This window comes from Alligator sinensis, unplaced genomic scaffold (assembly GCF_000455745.1).
Source record: "Alligator sinensis unplaced genomic scaffold, ASM45574v1 scaffold861_1, whole genome shotgun sequence".
Classification (NCBI taxonomy): domain Eukaryota; kingdom Metazoa; phylum Chordata; order Crocodylia; family Alligatoridae; genus Alligator; species Alligator sinensis.
Window position 1 is genome coordinate 1,872,720 of NW_005842153.1, and position 17,970 is coordinate 1,890,689.

At 43.2% G+C, this 17,970-nt stretch overlaps 1 protein-coding gene across 2 annotated transcripts in view; it reads left to right on the forward strand.

Moving 5' to 3' along the window:
* AP1AR (adaptor related protein complex 1 associated regulatory protein) overlaps positions 1 to 17,970 on the forward strand; it is a 74,099-nt gene that overhangs the window by 21,666 nt on the left and 34,463 nt on the right. Inside the window, exons 3-4 of one of the 2 annotated variants that reach the window (XM_025206364.1) lie at positions 2,890 to 3,079; positions 4,113 to 4,169. The exons of the other annotated variant lie outside the window; for it this stretch is intronic. Coding sequence (XP_025062149.1) covers positions 4,135 to 4,169 — 35 coding nt within the window. The 5' untranslated portion in view covers positions 2,890 to 3,079; positions 4,113 to 4,134. The remainder of the gene's footprint in view (positions 1 to 2,889; positions 3,080 to 4,112; positions 4,170 to 17,970) is intronic. 2 annotated transcript variants of the gene reach the window in all.

The following is a 17,970-nucleotide window of genomic DNA, read 5'->3' on the forward strand; positions in this document are numbered from 1 at the left end:
TTACCTCTTTGTTGTCTAAAAACAAGCTAACTGATTTAAACTGGTGTCAGCTACAACTTTGTTGATCTACCTTATTAACAGGTGTTGGTATTTTGCTGGGAAACATTGGTTGATCCCAGCTGGTTCACAGTGTTAGGTGATGCTCATAGGTCCACCCGATTAAGAGATGGGAGTGATCCCCCTGAGTAGACAATTTAGAAGCAGGAAGTCCTACATAAATAATCAAGCCTAAACTGGTTTCATGTGTTCAGAGACCTGAAGAAGAATGTCTTGCATTTGAAAGCTTATCTAACTTTATCCCAACTACATAGCTGATCCAGTAAAAGATACTGCCCTAAGAAATACTTGCCTCTCATTCCTTTTAATTTAATTTAGAATTAGGATCACTTAAACACATACATTACGATATTTATCATCCTATCCAGTGTCCTATTTCTTAATATAAAATAAAACCTTAATTCAAGATACTGTAATTTATTCTAGCTCAATACTCTGCCAATAACAGTAGTGCCATCTAAAAAGATTATTATAAATAGGAATCTCTAAGCCATTTAGTATGTGACTTCTATTATATTCTCTTGTATATATTTATTATGCCACAGTTCTCAGATGTATTAGGATAACGATATCTCAGTTCAATAGCAAGATTAATCTAGCCTGGTAAAAATGTGCAGTTAAGAAGTGTTGAAAGAAGTAAAGGGGTATAGGCTGTAGCTGTGTTGGTCTAAGGACATAGGCAGACAAGGTTCTTTGAGTGAATCTGATATCTTTTATTAGACCAACTTAAATAGTTGGGAGAAAACATTTTGGCTAGCTTTTGGGTTTAAAAACCCTTTGTCAGAAGTATCTGCAGTTGGTGTGTGCTCTTCCTAGATGGAATGAATAGTAAAGAAGCCAGAGGCTGGGCTGGTATGCATGAGACAGGCAGTCAGTGAAGATGTAAATTGAGGAGTCAGTAGGTGAGAGACAGGCAGAGATGAGGTGTGGAGAAGGGGGATGAATGTAGCAGCTGAATAGTGGAGAGGTACCTGGGGAGTCAGATGTCAGGCAGGTTATAATGTGTCATAAATCTAATGTCTATATTTAGTCCATGATTTTTTGTATCCAGGACAGGAGGTTGATGAAGTGAAGTACATAGACCCGTCTCTGAAAGAAGTAAAGCACACTTATATATGCATCATGGTGTTGCCTGTGATCTTACTTCCATATAATCCCTGAGCCCTGTTTCATACAGTGAATGGGCTGTGTTATAGGTGAATCCTCTGATCAATGCATGCTCTTCTACTTTGCTGTGTACTATTGAACTTTTGTAGTGACTCAAGCAGATGTCTGTTCAGCCTGTGTTATTCAATAGGTAGCATACATTTTGCAAACTAAACTCATAAACATGCTTTTCAACTACAACTGTGAATTGCAGTTGACTTTAGATCAGTGGTTTTCAACCTGTGGTCTGCAGACCTATGGGGGTTTGTAGACTATGTCTAAGGGGTCTGTGAAAGATGACTATGATCAATCAAAAGTATGTGAATACAGTACCCATAGCTTTCACGCCTTAACACACACAGTATCATCCATATCACGAGTTTTACTTGTCTGCAGCTTGAAGTAGTTTCCCCCAAACCGCTATACCTATCTCCTTGAAACTTGACAGGCTTTGTGGCCTCTACAGGGGCTAGTACACCTGCAGTTTTGACCTCGCTGTGGCTTAACACATACACGTGACATGAGTTTTACTTTCAAGATTTTGGGGTGCAGTTTCCCCAAACCCCTGCACCTATCTCCTTGAAACTTGCCAGCATTCATGCCCTCAGAAGAGGCTACCATTCCTGCAAATTTCATCCAAATCAGGCCAGAAATGACAATGTTACAGTCTGTTTGTCCTTCCCCATTATATCCTATTGGTGAAACAGCGAAACAGTTTTGCCATTTCGACCCTGTTTCGATGGAACGGAACAGAACAGCTGTTTGGAATAGAAACAAAATTCAAAACAGAATGCTGTTCCGTCAAAACATAGAAACACTGGTCGAAACAAAACACTGCCATTTCGCACAGCCCTACTGATTATTCCCCACATTGATTATTGAGGACCCACTGCGTCTCTGGCTCATGAAGCCATATGTCAGCCAGCTGGACTTCATGGAGGAGCACTTCATTTATGGATCAAGTAGCTGTTAGCAGGTTGGGGAATGTACCTAAGGTGCACTGGAGGTCTCTGGGGGATTCACCTTGATTTTAGGCTGAGGAACATTCCCAGCTTAATGACTACTGCTTGCATCCTTCACAACATATGTGAAGGGTGAAGCCATCCTGAAAATTGGCTTTTCTCTGAATGAACCCATGGGTAGGAAACCCCTGGTACTTTGAATGGTGCCTGGGCCAAAGCTGCCTTCCCAGCTGAGTGTCCTGGACAAAGCCACCGATAGACCATTCTGATCAGGGTAACCTTGGCTGACTACTTTCTGGGACAACATTCTGTGGGATGGGAGAAGCGTCAGGGGACCTCTGAGTGCTTGTGAACTCTTCATTCACCACCCTGTACCTTTTTAATGTGTTTTTCCAAAACTTCAGTAGACATATTTTGCACTAACTTTTGGGCTTAATGCTCCCTGATGTGCGCAGTATGAAATGGAGGAGGGAGACTGAGGAATGGAGCACCAGGAGATTCACAGGGCACCTTGGGTCCTGTATTGGGAGTTTATGAGGTCTGGCTGAGAGGGGGAAACCAAGGCACAGGCTGCTGGGTGAGTCAGGGTTGTGGGTCAAGTTGAGGCCTGGACAGGAGGTACGAAGTGATACATTTCTTAACTGTGCAAACTTTATTTCTTCCAATAAACTGTGCTAAATATCCTGGGGGTGGTTTTGGGTCCACCCAACTCCCTTATCTACAGGTCTCCCTGCTGGCTGGAAGGGTCCTTGGAGATGCTATGGTGTGGAAGCATGCCCCCCAGTCTGAGCCAGGTGGTTTCAAGGAGCTCAATAGCTGCATCTCTGTGAGCAGATCTGAATCAGCATTACTTGGGAGCTGGATGGGAGAAATAGGACCCCGAACCATCTTCGCATCTCATCATTGAAGTTCAGGTAACTTTTTATAGTACTGCCCACCTAGTGCTGGGGTGCAGGCACGTGGGCGGGTGACCCCCACTGTGAGTCACCCCTGAGCCATCCCAGAGTCCCTAGTCACTCCACCAGTTACCCTTCCCATTGGGGTTGCTGAAACTTTCCAGCCACTGGTACTTCCATGTTCACTAGCTCCATGAGGGTCTCATTTGAGCTGTCTAATTGGGGCTGGGGCTGGGGCTGGGGCTGGGGCTGGGGCTGGGGCTGGGTGGTGAACACATCCACTGAGCAGGCATCCACATCCTCCTCCATGGCTGCTTTGATAGCAGGCAGTAAAGAGAGGACTCTCTCATTGTTTTCATTGTCACTGTTGCATTGCACCAGACCTGGGGGTAAGCAATGCATAATGTGGTGGTAAGCGACACTGTAGTTCACTTTGATGATCCTCAACCACTCCTTATGGTAGGGGAGCACAGTCCTGGCAATACCTGAGACCTTGCTGGCATCCCTGCCCTGAACATACTGTAACTTCATGCACTTGATTTTAGTGCAGATCTGCTGCCAGTCCCACTGATGTCCTCAAGCCACTATCTGAGCTGCAATGCACTTGTAGAATACCTGATTTTGTCAACTGGCCTTCTTGCCTTTAGTGTTAGTGGTGATGGTTCTCTCCTTGTCCCAGATTGTGAGGTGAAGCAGCTCATCCCCAGTCCAGTTCACGGCCCTCCCGCACTGTTCCATGGAGGACATGCTCTGGTTTGATTAGGTTTCTGAAGCTAAGTGATTCCTGTTTGCACTGGAGCACTCGAGCCAAAGTGGCAAGCCTCAGCGAACCTTGAGGTGTTCAGTAGGTGCTTCGGGTGGTGCCTTATGGGCCAGTATCTTATTCCCCTGGGTTGGGCAGGGGTGTTGCCTTGAGATTGGTACCACCCCCATAGGCAGTAGAGTTCAGATAGGTAGACAAGTTGACCTTTGGAGTGGAAGTTGTGGGGGGCTGGGAGCAGTGCATCCTGGGATGTTGAAGAACTACAAATTGCTTGTATTATCTCTATAGTGCAGGCTGACAGTATCTGAACATGTATTATGGAGCTGTTCCCCCTGCTGCTGCCAGGTAAGCAGGGGGTGCCTCACCATGCTGGCATGGCCAGCATGGGGCTGCCAGCAGTGGCACCGAGGCTCCCCACCTCACTCTACCACGGAGGCCCCAGGGGGAGGGCAGGGAGCCCCAAGCCCACAGCAGGCAACCCGTATCCATCCTCACCCCATGCACTAATCTGTGGAGGCATGTTCCTCCACCCCATAACTCCCGCCCTGGGAGTGCACTTGGTGGCAGGGTGCCAGCCACCCTGGCGGCCCCTAAATGAGCCACCTGTGGCTCCATCCTGCTCTACCAGCTGGGTCCCACATTCCCACCCCAGTCCTGGGTCCCATGTACCAGCCTGGTTGAGCAGCACCCCTACCCCCAGCCCTGCTCCACTCTCTCCCTCCCCATGGGGGCCTGAATCTGCCCTCCCCCCATAGGCTTACCTGCAAGGAGCTGTGAGAGCTGTTCTCCAAGCTGCCTGGCTGCCATGTGTACGTGTGCGTGTGCACATGCATGTGGCGCTCCTGCCTGATTGCCCTCCTCCCTCTCCCCCCAACCCCAAGCAGCCCTTTGCAGGCTAGAACTCTGTCATTCCCCACTCTTTTCTCCTTTAAAGGATAAAATCCACATTTTTATGCAGCAAACGAAAAAGCCAAATCCCTGTATAATCAGTCAACACTGTCGAGTGTCTTTGTGACCCCATTTTTTATTATTCCCAAATGGGGTCATGACCCTAAGGGTGGGCACCCCTGCTCTAGAAGAACCTGAACTTTTAACCAATCCACCTGGTGCCCTACATAGACAGCATGGGCACACGTGGTTGTGCAGATTGAGTAGCAGGAAAGGTATGTTTGAGTTTGAGCAATTGTATTTCAGTGACAGCTGAATGTATCTAGTGAGAGAGTAAGCTGAGTGAAATGACTGGAAGCTGTCTCATTGACATTGAGTGACAGGCCCTTTACCTCAGAGGACTGAATGATGAAAAGTAGAGTAAATGGAGCCTGTCTAACTGCACCTGGGTTCTGTGAGAGTATGTCTGTATGAGATCTTCATCGTTGAGGTTTGTTACTGTGTTGGTGAGGTGTTGGTGTGATGTGGTGTGTTCATGTGAGGTGCTTGTGCTTGTTAGCCTGAATAGTGTGTTGGTGAGATCCTTGTGTGCTTTGTGTCAGCAATAGTAGACAGTAAATTAGAGTGAAACTTGCAGCTCTGCTTCATGGAGAGCTAGAGTAGCAGCTTGCTCCAGCCTGTCTCCCCTGACCTCCTTGCTTTGCTATTATCTCTCTGGATCAACAGCTGTTTTTTGATGCAGACTGTATGGGATCTGTTTAGCTTCTGTTTCATATTCTTTGATGATACTATTTAATCTCTACACTATTTTGATAAACTGTTTGTATCCCTGTTATAATCCCTTTTTAGTCTCCACTCTTCTCTTTTACCCAGTCCCTATTTTATTACCTTAATAAATTTCACTTTTTCTACTTTAATCTTTAATTTTGATTCTGTGTGTGCGTGTCCAACTTCAGCAAAACTTAGGCTACACTCCCACCCCGTCTGGGATCTTGGGACACCGTCACAGATGGTCAGCCTAATATTAACCCAATTCCACTTGCACCACCTAGGATATAAATTTAGTTAGTGTTTAGTGCCTCATATAGGAGGTAGTAAATTTAATGTGCATTAGTAAAAGCACATTAATGCATGTATAGATGGGCGCATTGGGTCTAAATCTTAAATTTGAGCACACGATAGTTTGGCACCCCTGGGTGGATAAGTAAGGAGTTAATTTTACTAAACCATTAGCACTTTGTTTGCCTCATTATCAAGCTTGAGACTAACCACATTAACAAACTAACATATTAACTGGTCTTATAGTAACAGAAGTTTCGTTAGTTTCTTGTTGGTCATTAAAAGGTTAATAGGACATTGACGTTGTTTTGGTGCTTGGATTTCTGGGATACTTTTTAATTTTTTTGGTAGTTATTGTTATTGTAGTGAGCTGTGGTAGACATGCAGTTGGTTACTGATGAAAGTGTCAGAAGCATGCACTCCATAGTTAGGGAGTTCGAGGATTGATTGGAGCTGGTGATACTGAAAAAGAACTTCTGGCACTTCCCACTTCTAGAGTTGCACTTTTGGGATGCTGCTAGCCTTAGGGGTACTGAGAACGTTTATAAAAGGAGAGGAGTAAGAAAGGAGAGTAGCAAGTATGTATACATTACCAGCTTAAAAAGGCCAGCATCATGGGTATTTTTGCATGCAACTGTGAGATGTCAAGGAAAGCCAAACAAGAGGTTGAGTGTACTAATGCATTGAGGATGCAGATTGGTTTGAAAAATCAGTAGAGGAGATTACTGAGGAAAAAGATTTGGAAATTGAACATTTGAAAAACCAGATTAGCACCCTCCAGGCCAATTCATGGAAGGACACTAGTCATACTGTAGATTTTAAGCACATACATAAATTTGAACAGGAGGTTTGTTGTGTAGAAAGGGAGAAGGAAGCATGGTATAGCAAGGCACTTGACTTGCAAGCAGCTTTCCAGCTAAAAAGTGAAGTATTTAGTACACTGGAGGTAGATCACTGTGCCTGTAAGGAAGCTAGTAAAGCCCTGGAGATGAAGCTGTCTATGGTTTGTGGAATGCTTTCAATGTATCAGAAGGTGCTGGAAGTACCTCTGAGGTTAGTAGTGATCTAGAAAGTGGCATAAGTTGTAGCTTGTTTACTCACTGTGATCGTGAGGTTGAAACTAAGGAACTGTTGTTACTGGAAACCAGATCTGTTGAGGTACCACCAAGATGACTGTCTCCAAAGGAACCTAGAGTGACACCATCAGGACCTATGGCTCCTCTTTGGACGAAGGGGGTTATGAGGCTAGGAGTAAGAAGACAAACAGAGACTGTTCAAACCACCACTCCATTTACCTCAGATCAACTCCAAGCTATAGGGCAGAGTTTGTCAACTGGGGGTATGTGTACCCCCAGGGGTACTTGAGAAGGCCCTAGGGGGTAAGCGTGGGTGGGGATGGAGCCCCGCCATGCCTCATCCTGTGTCGCTGCGCGTGTGCTGCCACAACCGCCATACATCATCCTGTGTCGCTGCGCGTGTGCTGCCACACAGGCACTGCCTGCCTGGCCATCCGGCTGCCAGGGATACACTAATCCAAAAAGGTTAAAAACCTCTGCTATAGGGAAAAGATTAGGGCCATTGAAACATAAGTCTGTTATGTGTTGGCTTGTTGATATTATGGCTGTAAATTCTGTTAATCATTATACTGTGACTGATGTAAATTGACCTCATACAAGAATGAATGGAAGGTAGAGATTTTTCAGCATTGCCAATTCAGATCAGAAATAGAGCCTATAAGTACATCAGGGGTGTGCATCAGGATCTGAGGGAACATCTGTTCACCAAAGCTCCCTAAGGGATGACAAGAACCAATGGTCACAAACTCCTCCAAGACTATTTTAGGCTGGACATAAGGAAAAACTTCATTACTCTCCAAGTCCCCAAGGCCTGGAATAGGCTTCCTCCAGAGGTGGTGCAAGCACCTACTCTGGACTCCTTTAAGAAGCATTTGGAGGCTTATCTTGCTGGGATCCTTTGACCCCAGCTGACTTCCTGCCCTTGGGGCAGGGGGCTGGACTCAATGATCTCCCAAGGTCCCTTCCCGCCCTAACGTCTATGAAATCTATGAACAGTGGTAGACACCGATATGATTAGAAATGCTATATTAGATTTTTACTTCTTTTTGCTTCTGCTGGGACTTAAACTCGGAGGTTCCTGGCTAAAGGTGTCAGAAAAGAATTTTACCCCATGATCAGATTGGTATGTACTGTGGGGGGTGGGGTTGCCTCCTCTGTAGTGTGGGGTGTGTCCTTTACTTGGGATCTCTTTAGCGTATATTAAACGTTTTACAGAAGCAGGATGTTGGCTGCTGTGGTCCCCCTGCTTTACCTGTGGTAGGTTAGAGTTCTGTGTCTGTCAGGATAGATTGTGTAGTTTTGCTAAGAAGTTAGACAATGGATTTGCATAGGATGGTTTGGGTAGGGATGATCCTGCATCAGGCAGGGTTGGTCTAGATGACCTTCCAGCCCTACTTTTCCACACTTGTATGATTTCAGACTAACGCAGCTAACTGCACTTCTTTAATTATATTTTTTTTCATTTTGTTTATAATTCCCTTCTTTAAAATGCCTAATATTGTATTAGCTATATTATTAACAGCTAGTACAGAACACAGTACTGTGTACATATAATTGAAGTTATTTTCCTCCATACGAACTTGTTGACACTGAAGCTCATATGCCATTTTTGTCCACTCAGTTCACTTTGTGAGGAAGTGAATGTGAACTGAAGAATAGAACTGTGGAACTGCATTGTAGAGGACTGTTCCCTAAACTCTGCAACTGAGATTTCAGCTATCTCCTGACTGCAAGGTGGGGAGGGAGGTTGGGGGTCGGAGTCTGCCTTACAGGAAACCTCTGTCTCTGATCTATATCCCCAGCTGGGCAAACAGCCTGGGCATAAGAGTTTTGCCTGTGGAGAGCAGAAATCCAGCTTGCAATGAAAACACAACTGTATAGGCTGCTCTAGATCTTTAATAGTAAGTTGTAGTACGGTATAGTGTCTAGGAGCCTTAATCCTTGACTAGGACCCCATTGAGCTCGATGCTGTACAAACAGAGAATAAAAGGACCTTGGTCTCAAACGTACTATATCACCTTTTATCAATCATCTTTCCTTTGCTCTCTTCTCCTTGTCTTTGCTGTATGCAGTTTGTAAAGGATCTAAGTACTACTAAATAGCTGCTGCAGGGAACTTCCAGCCCATGCTGATTTTTCTACTTTTGCATTTGCCTAGAAGTAAGACACTATAGTGAAGAGATGGCAATTCAAAAAAAAGAGAGAGAAATCAAGTGATTCTGTTTTTAGCAACTTGAGGAAGTATTTTGTTGCTTAAAAAACTGATTCTGCCCTAAGACTTCAGCTGTCAGCATTGATCCGGATGCATGGTAGTCACCTCTGATTAAACTTAGCCATGTGTGCTGCATGACCTTAAGACCTAGAAAAGAGCTGACCTCAGTATCTTCAGCAGAAAAATGCTTCGTGATAATTGTCTTGCACTCTGAAGGAAATGGCCACCTCCATTACACACATTCCAACTTTAATGGAAAATTGAAAGGCTTTAGTACAGCTTTAGGTAAGCTCAAAGGATGTTTTCTTACTATTAATTAGAGAGGTAATGAATTGTAAGTGACACTACACTTCCCACTTTGCACCTCAGGGAGTTTAGCAGTATGAATAATTGTTTCAGTGTCTAAGGATGTGATGCCTAAATAGTCTAGTTCAAAAAAGTAACACTATGACATGTCCTATTTATATTAATTTCATCTTCTCAGAACATCTGTTGTGCAGTGTTATTCCAGAATGAAACCAATCAATGCACTGAGGGCCCTCTTTTAAAATCCAGATGACTAGACTCTCCACTACTTACACCTCCCTTCCAGTAGTTGTTTACTCTATTTTACTGACATTTTTATCTACTGACTCCCAAATATGCCAACTATTGTGCGGGAAAATGTTAGGATAAATAGTTTAGTTACCTTGTATTTTAGATCTATAAAGAGGGTTCCCTGCCCTAGAAGTTAGTCATATGAACATATTTTGACACTTCAATTTATAGTTGGATTTAAATGGACAATAGGAGAATATTCCATGTTCTAACAAAGGATATACTTTACAGGGAACTTCAATATTGATACTATTGATATATTAGCTACAAATAAAACCAAAATGACGGGTAGTCACTCAGAGAAAATCAGAATTATTGTTTAGAATATTCCTGATCAGTTCTCTAGGGAAATTCTGTAGTTCTCAGATTTGGTTCCTTTGGCCTTTAGACCCATTCTTTCCATCAGTCCTGGGTCAAAAACTGCCTCTGAGAGGGATTGGATAAGAGCAGGACTTTAGTCTGTATGAATACATATATCCAGAGTCACGTTGACCTGGCAATTAGAAGCAGCAGAAGTGTAAGAACAACTTTCTAAACAGTGCCAAATCTTAGAGCCGTGCCATAATTATTACTTTGAAGCTAAGGAGACTGTACCACAGTTTTATGCCAAAAAGTCTTCCAGTTGTACAAAACTTCCTATTTCCTACATTGTAGACATTTCTATCTCTCTGTTCCTCTGTTCTTTTAGTCTCTTCCTAAGAAAACAATTATCCTAAAATCAATTAGAAAAGACAGGAATTTGCATGATTAAAAATCCTCGAGGAATGATATAAACTGTGAGCTTATGGGATAGGCAATGCATTTCTCAGTGATGAACACCAGGTCAGCCAAAGCCAACAAAAGACGATGCCTAGGGACATGCTGGAATGGGGTTTTTTTGGTTACAGTAAATTCAAAGACCTTGTACAGGCATTCTGCTTTGAGATTATTGGAACTATTGGTTTTCTCAAATCCATTAAGACATAGGAAGGACAAATGACTGAAGAATCTTATCTTGGCAAGACAATGTGCACTGAGCAGAATGCCAAGATAGGAACCAGAATAAATCCATGTAATAAACATAATCTATCTGAGATGTGTGCTGTTGCAAAGTGGCCTATGGTGCTAAGCTTGTAGCAAAACCAAAGATGAAACAATTTGCTTTAAAGATATCTTTATTACTGTTATTGGTGTGCATTTTGCTTTAAAATACAGCCATATACACATGCACGTGAGCAGATCCAACACAGACTATTCATATGCATAGGTAAGGTGTAGTAAATGATCACAGGATCTGATTTAGCATATGAATAAAGTGTCATGAGTAGCAGATACAGGAGATGTGGAATCAGTGGGATACAATAAACAGCAGATTTGTCTCATTTATGTATTGCTAACATTGCCTCCCTATTTAGCAATGAGACAAATCTGCTGTTTATTGTATCCCACTGATTCCACATTAAATGACAGACAGGAGTAGCAGTGGAGGTTTCATGAAGAATAGTAGTAGAAAGTACATTGAAAAAAGAGTTAAATAAATAAAGCAGGAGCAGGTGACATCACCTAGGCTACTCCAAATTTTGAGGCAGTATGTATATAGTTTTTAAAAATTGTGGGAAGAAATAAAGGGAACATTGAGACAAGTGGATTTAGCAGAGAGTGTAAGAAGGAAACAAGAGCAGAGAAGCAGAAAAAAGAGTGAGAGTAGGTAGTAACAATAAAACTATTGCAGCTACAAAGGGGGTCCCTTGGGGAAAACCAAGCTTAGATTAGTGGGAGCAGGTGGCATGGCTGGGGGAAAGAGCTCCTGACTAGCAGTGACCTCAGAGGTGAGCAACAGTTAAAGGGACCAGTGGTTTTGGGAGAGAAATGTATTCAGAGCTGGAAGAAAGGATGTTTCAGTAAAGAAGTATAGCAGGTCCTGTTTAGGCCTTGTAAGGAAGGTCCATGTTTGGACTGATGAGAAGAGTAGACAACCAGAGGGGCAATACACAAGTATAGGAAATGTATGCAAAATAACATAATTAAAGGATGCATTTTCATGCAAAAGCAAAGAGGCTTTTAGATGGATGTGCCTTTCTTGCATCTGATAATTCCAAGTTAATGCTGACTGGCCTCCTGTGTAGTCAATGATGCTTCCTTCATGTGCTTCTGCACTTAAATGTGGAGGAAAGATATATCTGCACCTTCCCTGTCTAAAGCATAGCTGCACAGGGCAACCATAAATTGGCATAAAGCAGGCTTTAATAACATCTGTGGGGAAAGTCTATACGCTACACTTTAGTCTATAATTACACAGCTTTAAAAGTCTCTGCAGTGTCTTGCTGACCTAAAATTATACAAATCACAAATTACACAAATTTGGTTTCATTCAGGAAACATTTCTGCACATGGTGGAATTCCCTTACTCTGCTTTAATGAACAGACAGTTTACTAACATTTTTAATACCACCACAATGAATGGGGAGGTTAGTTCCAATATAGTTCACAATGGTTATACTTTCTAATGTGTTGCTTTTAAACTCCTCTTCTGCCTCATCAGCTCCTCATCTCCAATTTTTAAATGGAGCTAAAATATGCACTAGCAAAATAGAGAATTTGAAAAGGTGAAAGCAGGGTGAAATGTACATCACAACGGTATCTTATGTCACAAAACAATTAAACTTTTTTATTTCATTGTGATGATCTAGTTCCTATTTCTGTCACTGCTGTACCGGATGGAACTGGATCTGTTTTCTTATTCTGTGTCAAAGGCCTTGTACTGCTAATAGATTATTTGGTTTAAATTGCTGGGGACTGTTGTTTTTAGAGCAAGGAGTTTTAAACTAGTGGTTCCTCACCCACCTCCCCCTTCTAATCTTAATGCTATTGCATGAAGAAGATGTGGTAATAATGATAGCCAGAAAGTCTTCAGTGGCCAGGGGAACTATTATAGAATGAATGATCTACTAAATAGCCTTACTGGCCATGTCTACATAAAACACTAACTGCGCAGTCATTACTGCACAGTCATTTAGTACTTGCATAGATTCATAGATTGTTAGGGGCTGGAAGGGACCTTGTAAATCATCGGGTCCAGTCCCCCTGCACTAGGCAGGAAAAGACAACTGGGGTCAAGTGACCCCAGCGAGGTAACTGTCTAGTCTCATTTTGAAGATTTCCAGGGTAGGTGACTGCATCACCACTGGAGGGAGTTTATTCCACAGTTTGGACACCGTGACTGTGAAGGAGTTTTTCCCAGAATTGAGCCTAAAGCTTCCAGGAGTATGTATCCATTGCTCCTGGTCTTCCCTGGGGTGCCCTGGTGAACAGCTGTTCACCGAGCCCTTGATGTACTCCCCTGATATAACGGTAAGCCACTATCAAGTCCCCTCTCAGCCTTCTCTTCTGTAAGCTGAAGAGGCCCAAGTCCCTCAGCCTCTCCTCATATGGCTTACCTTGCAAGTCCCTGATCATACAGGTAGCTTTTCTCTGGACCCTCTCAAGTTTTTCCATGTCCTTGTTGAAGTGTGGTGCCCAGAACTTGTATAAACAAGTACTAAATAACTCTGAGCACCAATGAACAACTTTTTTGTAATGCTGCTGCGCAGTAGCCTAATACTACTGTACAGTAGTGTCGCATCACAGTTTCTGCCACGTGACACTACTGCGCCATAGTATCGGGCTACAGTGTAGTCAGCATCTCATGTAGACGTGGCCACTGTTTGCATTATTGTCAACTGCAAGCTGTAGGCTACTCTTCTGATGTGCTGTAAAAGACAGTATCTTGTGCTTTCCAGTGCTCTTTGAGAACTAGATACAATTTATGAATACCTGCCAATTTTGACGACTATTTCTCTTTATACTCTACTAATGTGCTAATTCCATAGGAAATAGCATGAAGCTAAATTCCAGTGATCCCTTCTGAAACTTACATCACAATTCTCTTGAGTTGTGCTGACATGCCTCATCTTTTCTAATTCGCTTATGGTTATTTTTATCTCTCTCCTTGCCCTAACCCCCAACCCTTATCGTCACTTTTTGTATGCAATCACTGTAATGCGCCTTCAAGACTGACCTCATATATCTGGTGGGGGGAGCACCAGAGATCACCTATTATTAATTTATTATATTCCTCCCACCTTCTACTGCTCATCATTGTGATAGCAATTTCTTTTTCTAGCTTTCTATATCTGCTTGCCGGTGGTGATAGACAGCAAACTAAGCAATGAATTAACCCCTTCATTGCTGACTTCTTAAGAGAGTATCCATTCAACTGAATGGAAAGCTGAACAGTTAGTCCCTAGTGCACTATATTTCTATCCAGACCTCCAAAGCCTATTTTGTGGATGCAGGTAAAGTCCATGCAGGAAATATGATTGGATATTTCTTTTGATGCTGGAATATTCACAGCCCTTCACCAGGGAACTCAAGGAGGAAGCAAAATGCTATAGTATTGCTTCCCTATAAGGCCTATTGAGTCCAAAGCTATGTCTCACGCTGTGGTCCATAGACATTTTGTGGACTTTCCAGAAAGTTACTGACAACTCTAAGTCAGTACCACCTCTCTCACCCCTACCACCTTGACAGCAGCACAATAACACCCGTTTATATAGTTTTGTGTAATTATGCTTTTCTTAGTGCAGTCACAGACTTCACCATTGCATATGGTGATCAGGCTGGGCAAATTGGCATGTGGGGATGACATTCAGAAATGTACTAAGTATTAAATGTTCTCTTTGCATGTTAACATGAAGATTTTCTTTATCAGGAGGGTGAGAAATGATCATACAGTGTTTCAGAGACCTCCAATATTTGAATCATTAATGGTTGCTAATCCATGAAAGATGCAATATAGTTTCATACTTTTTCTCCCTTCTCCAACTTCAATTTCTATAGGGACAAAAATAAATTTACTCGTATGAATAACAATGTAAAATGAGATACAATGGCAGTAACTACGCTGACTTGCCCAGGAAGCCTGTTAGAAGTGGATGGGGTTTTCAATAGCTTAGTATGAGCAACTGACTCCTGAAGAGTTCCAAAGTGTAGGGTGCTGCATGATATTACTCTCGCATCCTTTGTATTTCAGGATATATACAATTTGTATAAATGGAGATTTAGGGAGGAGGCATGGAGTGTGGTGTTGTCAACATATTGACAGCACTCGGTGGTATATTTCTGTCTCATGAAAGTCTGACTGTGCAGTTGAACACTGCTGTCTAACTGAGACTGAGGCATGGGTGGAGAAGAAGCTATCTACAGCTCAACTCAAGCAGTACTGAGCCATTGAGGGAAGCAACCAGAAGAAATGTAGGAGGTAATATCAGTTCCTTTTATTTAAGGGGCATGGTTCGTGTTACCTACTAGGGAACACAATTTGGGGATTATTTTTGAATCTCAGTTGCTTTTGTAATACGATCAAGCATTAACTCAGCCAGATGCATATATGATTAAAAGCTAAGAGACTGCAAACTTTTTTTGGATAGAAACCTAGTAACAAAATTAGATAACTGTGGCCACAAAATTAAGTTGCATCTACTTTATATAAAGCTACATTTTAAAAACATTTGGAGACATGCTTATATAGAAATGCATCAGCCTGCTTATTAGGTGAAGTGTCTTGTTGGAGAATGGGCTGCTGGTTGTATGGGGTGCTGGTCTAATAAAAGATATCAGATTCACCCAAAGAACTTTGTCTGCCTTGTTGAAGAATGACACCACGGCCTCAGCAAATTTTAAGACAGTAGTTAGGACCTCTAATGGTTTGGGATTGACCAACTTTAAGAGGGTTATGTTAGAATCTCCTCATAAAAGAAAGGGACAGTTGATACATCTTCCCCTGGATCCAAAATAGCGTGAATGTCGTACCCTGCTAAAGGCATCTGAAGGGAATTTGGAAATGGATGAGGAAAACAGTGAAAGTTTTTCAGTGGCTGGTTGGTTGATTGAACTTTTGCTGAATTGATCATGCTGTTGTTGCTGAGACTTAAATTGTATTAGTATGATAGGGTGATGAGAGATTTGGATCTAAATAAATATGCTAATGCCATTAATCTTTTAAGCATGTACAGGGTAGACTCGATCTCTTCAGAAGTCTGAGCTGAGACTGATTAGATTGCTATGGACTATAGATTTTTTTTGAGCTGACAAGTGCCACACAATAACCTTGTTCATATATTCTATGATTCTGTCCTACCTACTTGCTCAGGTAAAAAAACTTTTGCATAAACGTTCTCCTTTTTTCTGGAGGCTGATTGCAACAGCAGTTCTAATCCCTGTTTTGTTTCTAAGAGTTTTTAGGCACCATATCACCCATGAGCATCATTATAATGATCTTTGTTTTAAAGATCACTGCCAAATAAGGCAATTAAAACAATCTAGGCCCCACATATCTTACAGGTTAAAAATCAGCCACAGCACTAACCATTCACTTACTATTTTGAGAACCTATGAGCAAAAAAATAGTATATAATCATATGCAGTGTCAGACTCTGCTCCTCTTGAATACTCATTTGTAACGGATGATTTCTTCCGATTTCAACAATACACTATGCCCTAGTCAGAATAACCTAATTTTCCTCCTCACCTCTTGGCTCAACTAGTATATAGCATGTAAAATAATACATCCTCTACTTGAATTTTAAAAGCTAAGGTCACAGACTTGGCACACCCCCAGTTAAGCCGTGTGTGTGTGTGTGTGTGTGTGTGTGTGTGTGTGTGTGTGTGTGTGTGTGTGTGTGTGTGTGTGCGTGCGTGTGCGTGCGTGCATGTGCACGCGCACTATTTTTTCCAAAAGCAGATCACGCCCTGGGTCCTGATCTTAAACATTCAGTAGGCAAGGCCTGTGCACGAAGGGAAACCACCTCTCCTGGTTTGATTCACCTCTGTCAGCCATGAGCCACTGGCCACCTGCAGCTGAGGCTTCAGGTTGAAACCCAGATACTCTCAGTGAAAGAGCTTGACCTGTCAAATTCCAATCAATGAGGAATGGTGTTAAGTCTAAATCTCTTGATTAACTCTTGCAGTGGTTGTCAAGCCTTTTAGACAGACTTTCAAGGCACCTCTCCATAACTTATCTGAAGTTAGCAGCATCCCACTTCAAAAAGCTCATTTCACTTGTTTTTTGACAATAGAAAAACAGTTCTCCTGTGGTAAAAAACTCTGAAAAACCAACACAGGTCAAAATGTTTTGGACCTAGCAGATTCCTAGTTGCCCTCTCTGGCTTTTATCTTGTCATGTTTAAGCATCTTTTTTTTTATATTTATTTTTTATTTTAAATTTTCCATATTTCAAGCCAAAATTGCCCAATCAAATTCCAAATCCGTGAGTCAGTCCAGAACCGTAAGTGGCCCTACTACCGGCAATCATCCACCCCCATCTGGGACTTCAGATGTTTCCAAATCCTTTGGCAGGCATCCTACTTGCAGGCCCAAGCCCAGAGGCTTCGGGTTTGGATGCCCCCGAACTTGGCTTGCCCTCAGCTATAAGGCCGCAGGAGCAAGTTCAGGAGGAGTCTCCCCTTTCAATAAAGTGGGCATAAAGCCAAGACCTTCCCACTCCACTAGCTAAGGGGGAGGTTTACTATACGTTACCTTGGCAGGTACTATCTCCATGCCAGGAGAGTGGTCTTCCCAGGTGTGACTAGGAAGATCGCCTCAGTGGTCCTGGTGCTTCCCTTGCCAGGCAGACATAGGACTACGCTTGATCTGAGCCCACAAGCATATACACACCAAACAGTGTTAATAATGGCCTCCCAGGGCCCCAAGAACAAGCTCTGTCTGTTGCCTTCCCTCCCTCCCACTCTGAAAACAGGGAGTACTGGCAGAGAGCCCAGGGCAATGGGTCCCTGGCTATGGGAACCTGGATTCCCCTCTCCCCTGGGTGAACTTCTGTCTGGTCTGGGGTAACGATTATAACAGAGCGCTTTGCAGAAACTGTTCTGAGTGACAGCTGGGAGCTGCACTGTTGTTTGCGCCCTGTGACACCCCAGTCGAGAACCACCAGGCTGTCATCCATGTGACCTCCCTTGTTTTTAATTCCCAAGTAGGTCCCTGCCTGCTAGGGAACATCCCTCCCAGTGAAGGGTCTCACAGCACTTGATGTGCTGTTGACATGGTGCCACGAATAAAAGGGGTGATAAATAATGGCTCTCTCACAGTGACACCTACGTGCAGGGGGTCGGGGCATGCAGCGCCCGTCAGCCCTGATGCAGGGAAAGGCTCCCAGTGCTATAGCACCGCCTCACAGACCTGGGCGGGGAGGAACTGAGGGGGCTGCGATGCCTTCTGCACACCAGACGGTGATGACGGGAGCAGCGGTGGGGGCGGGGCGGGGCTCGTGCCGCCTCATGGAA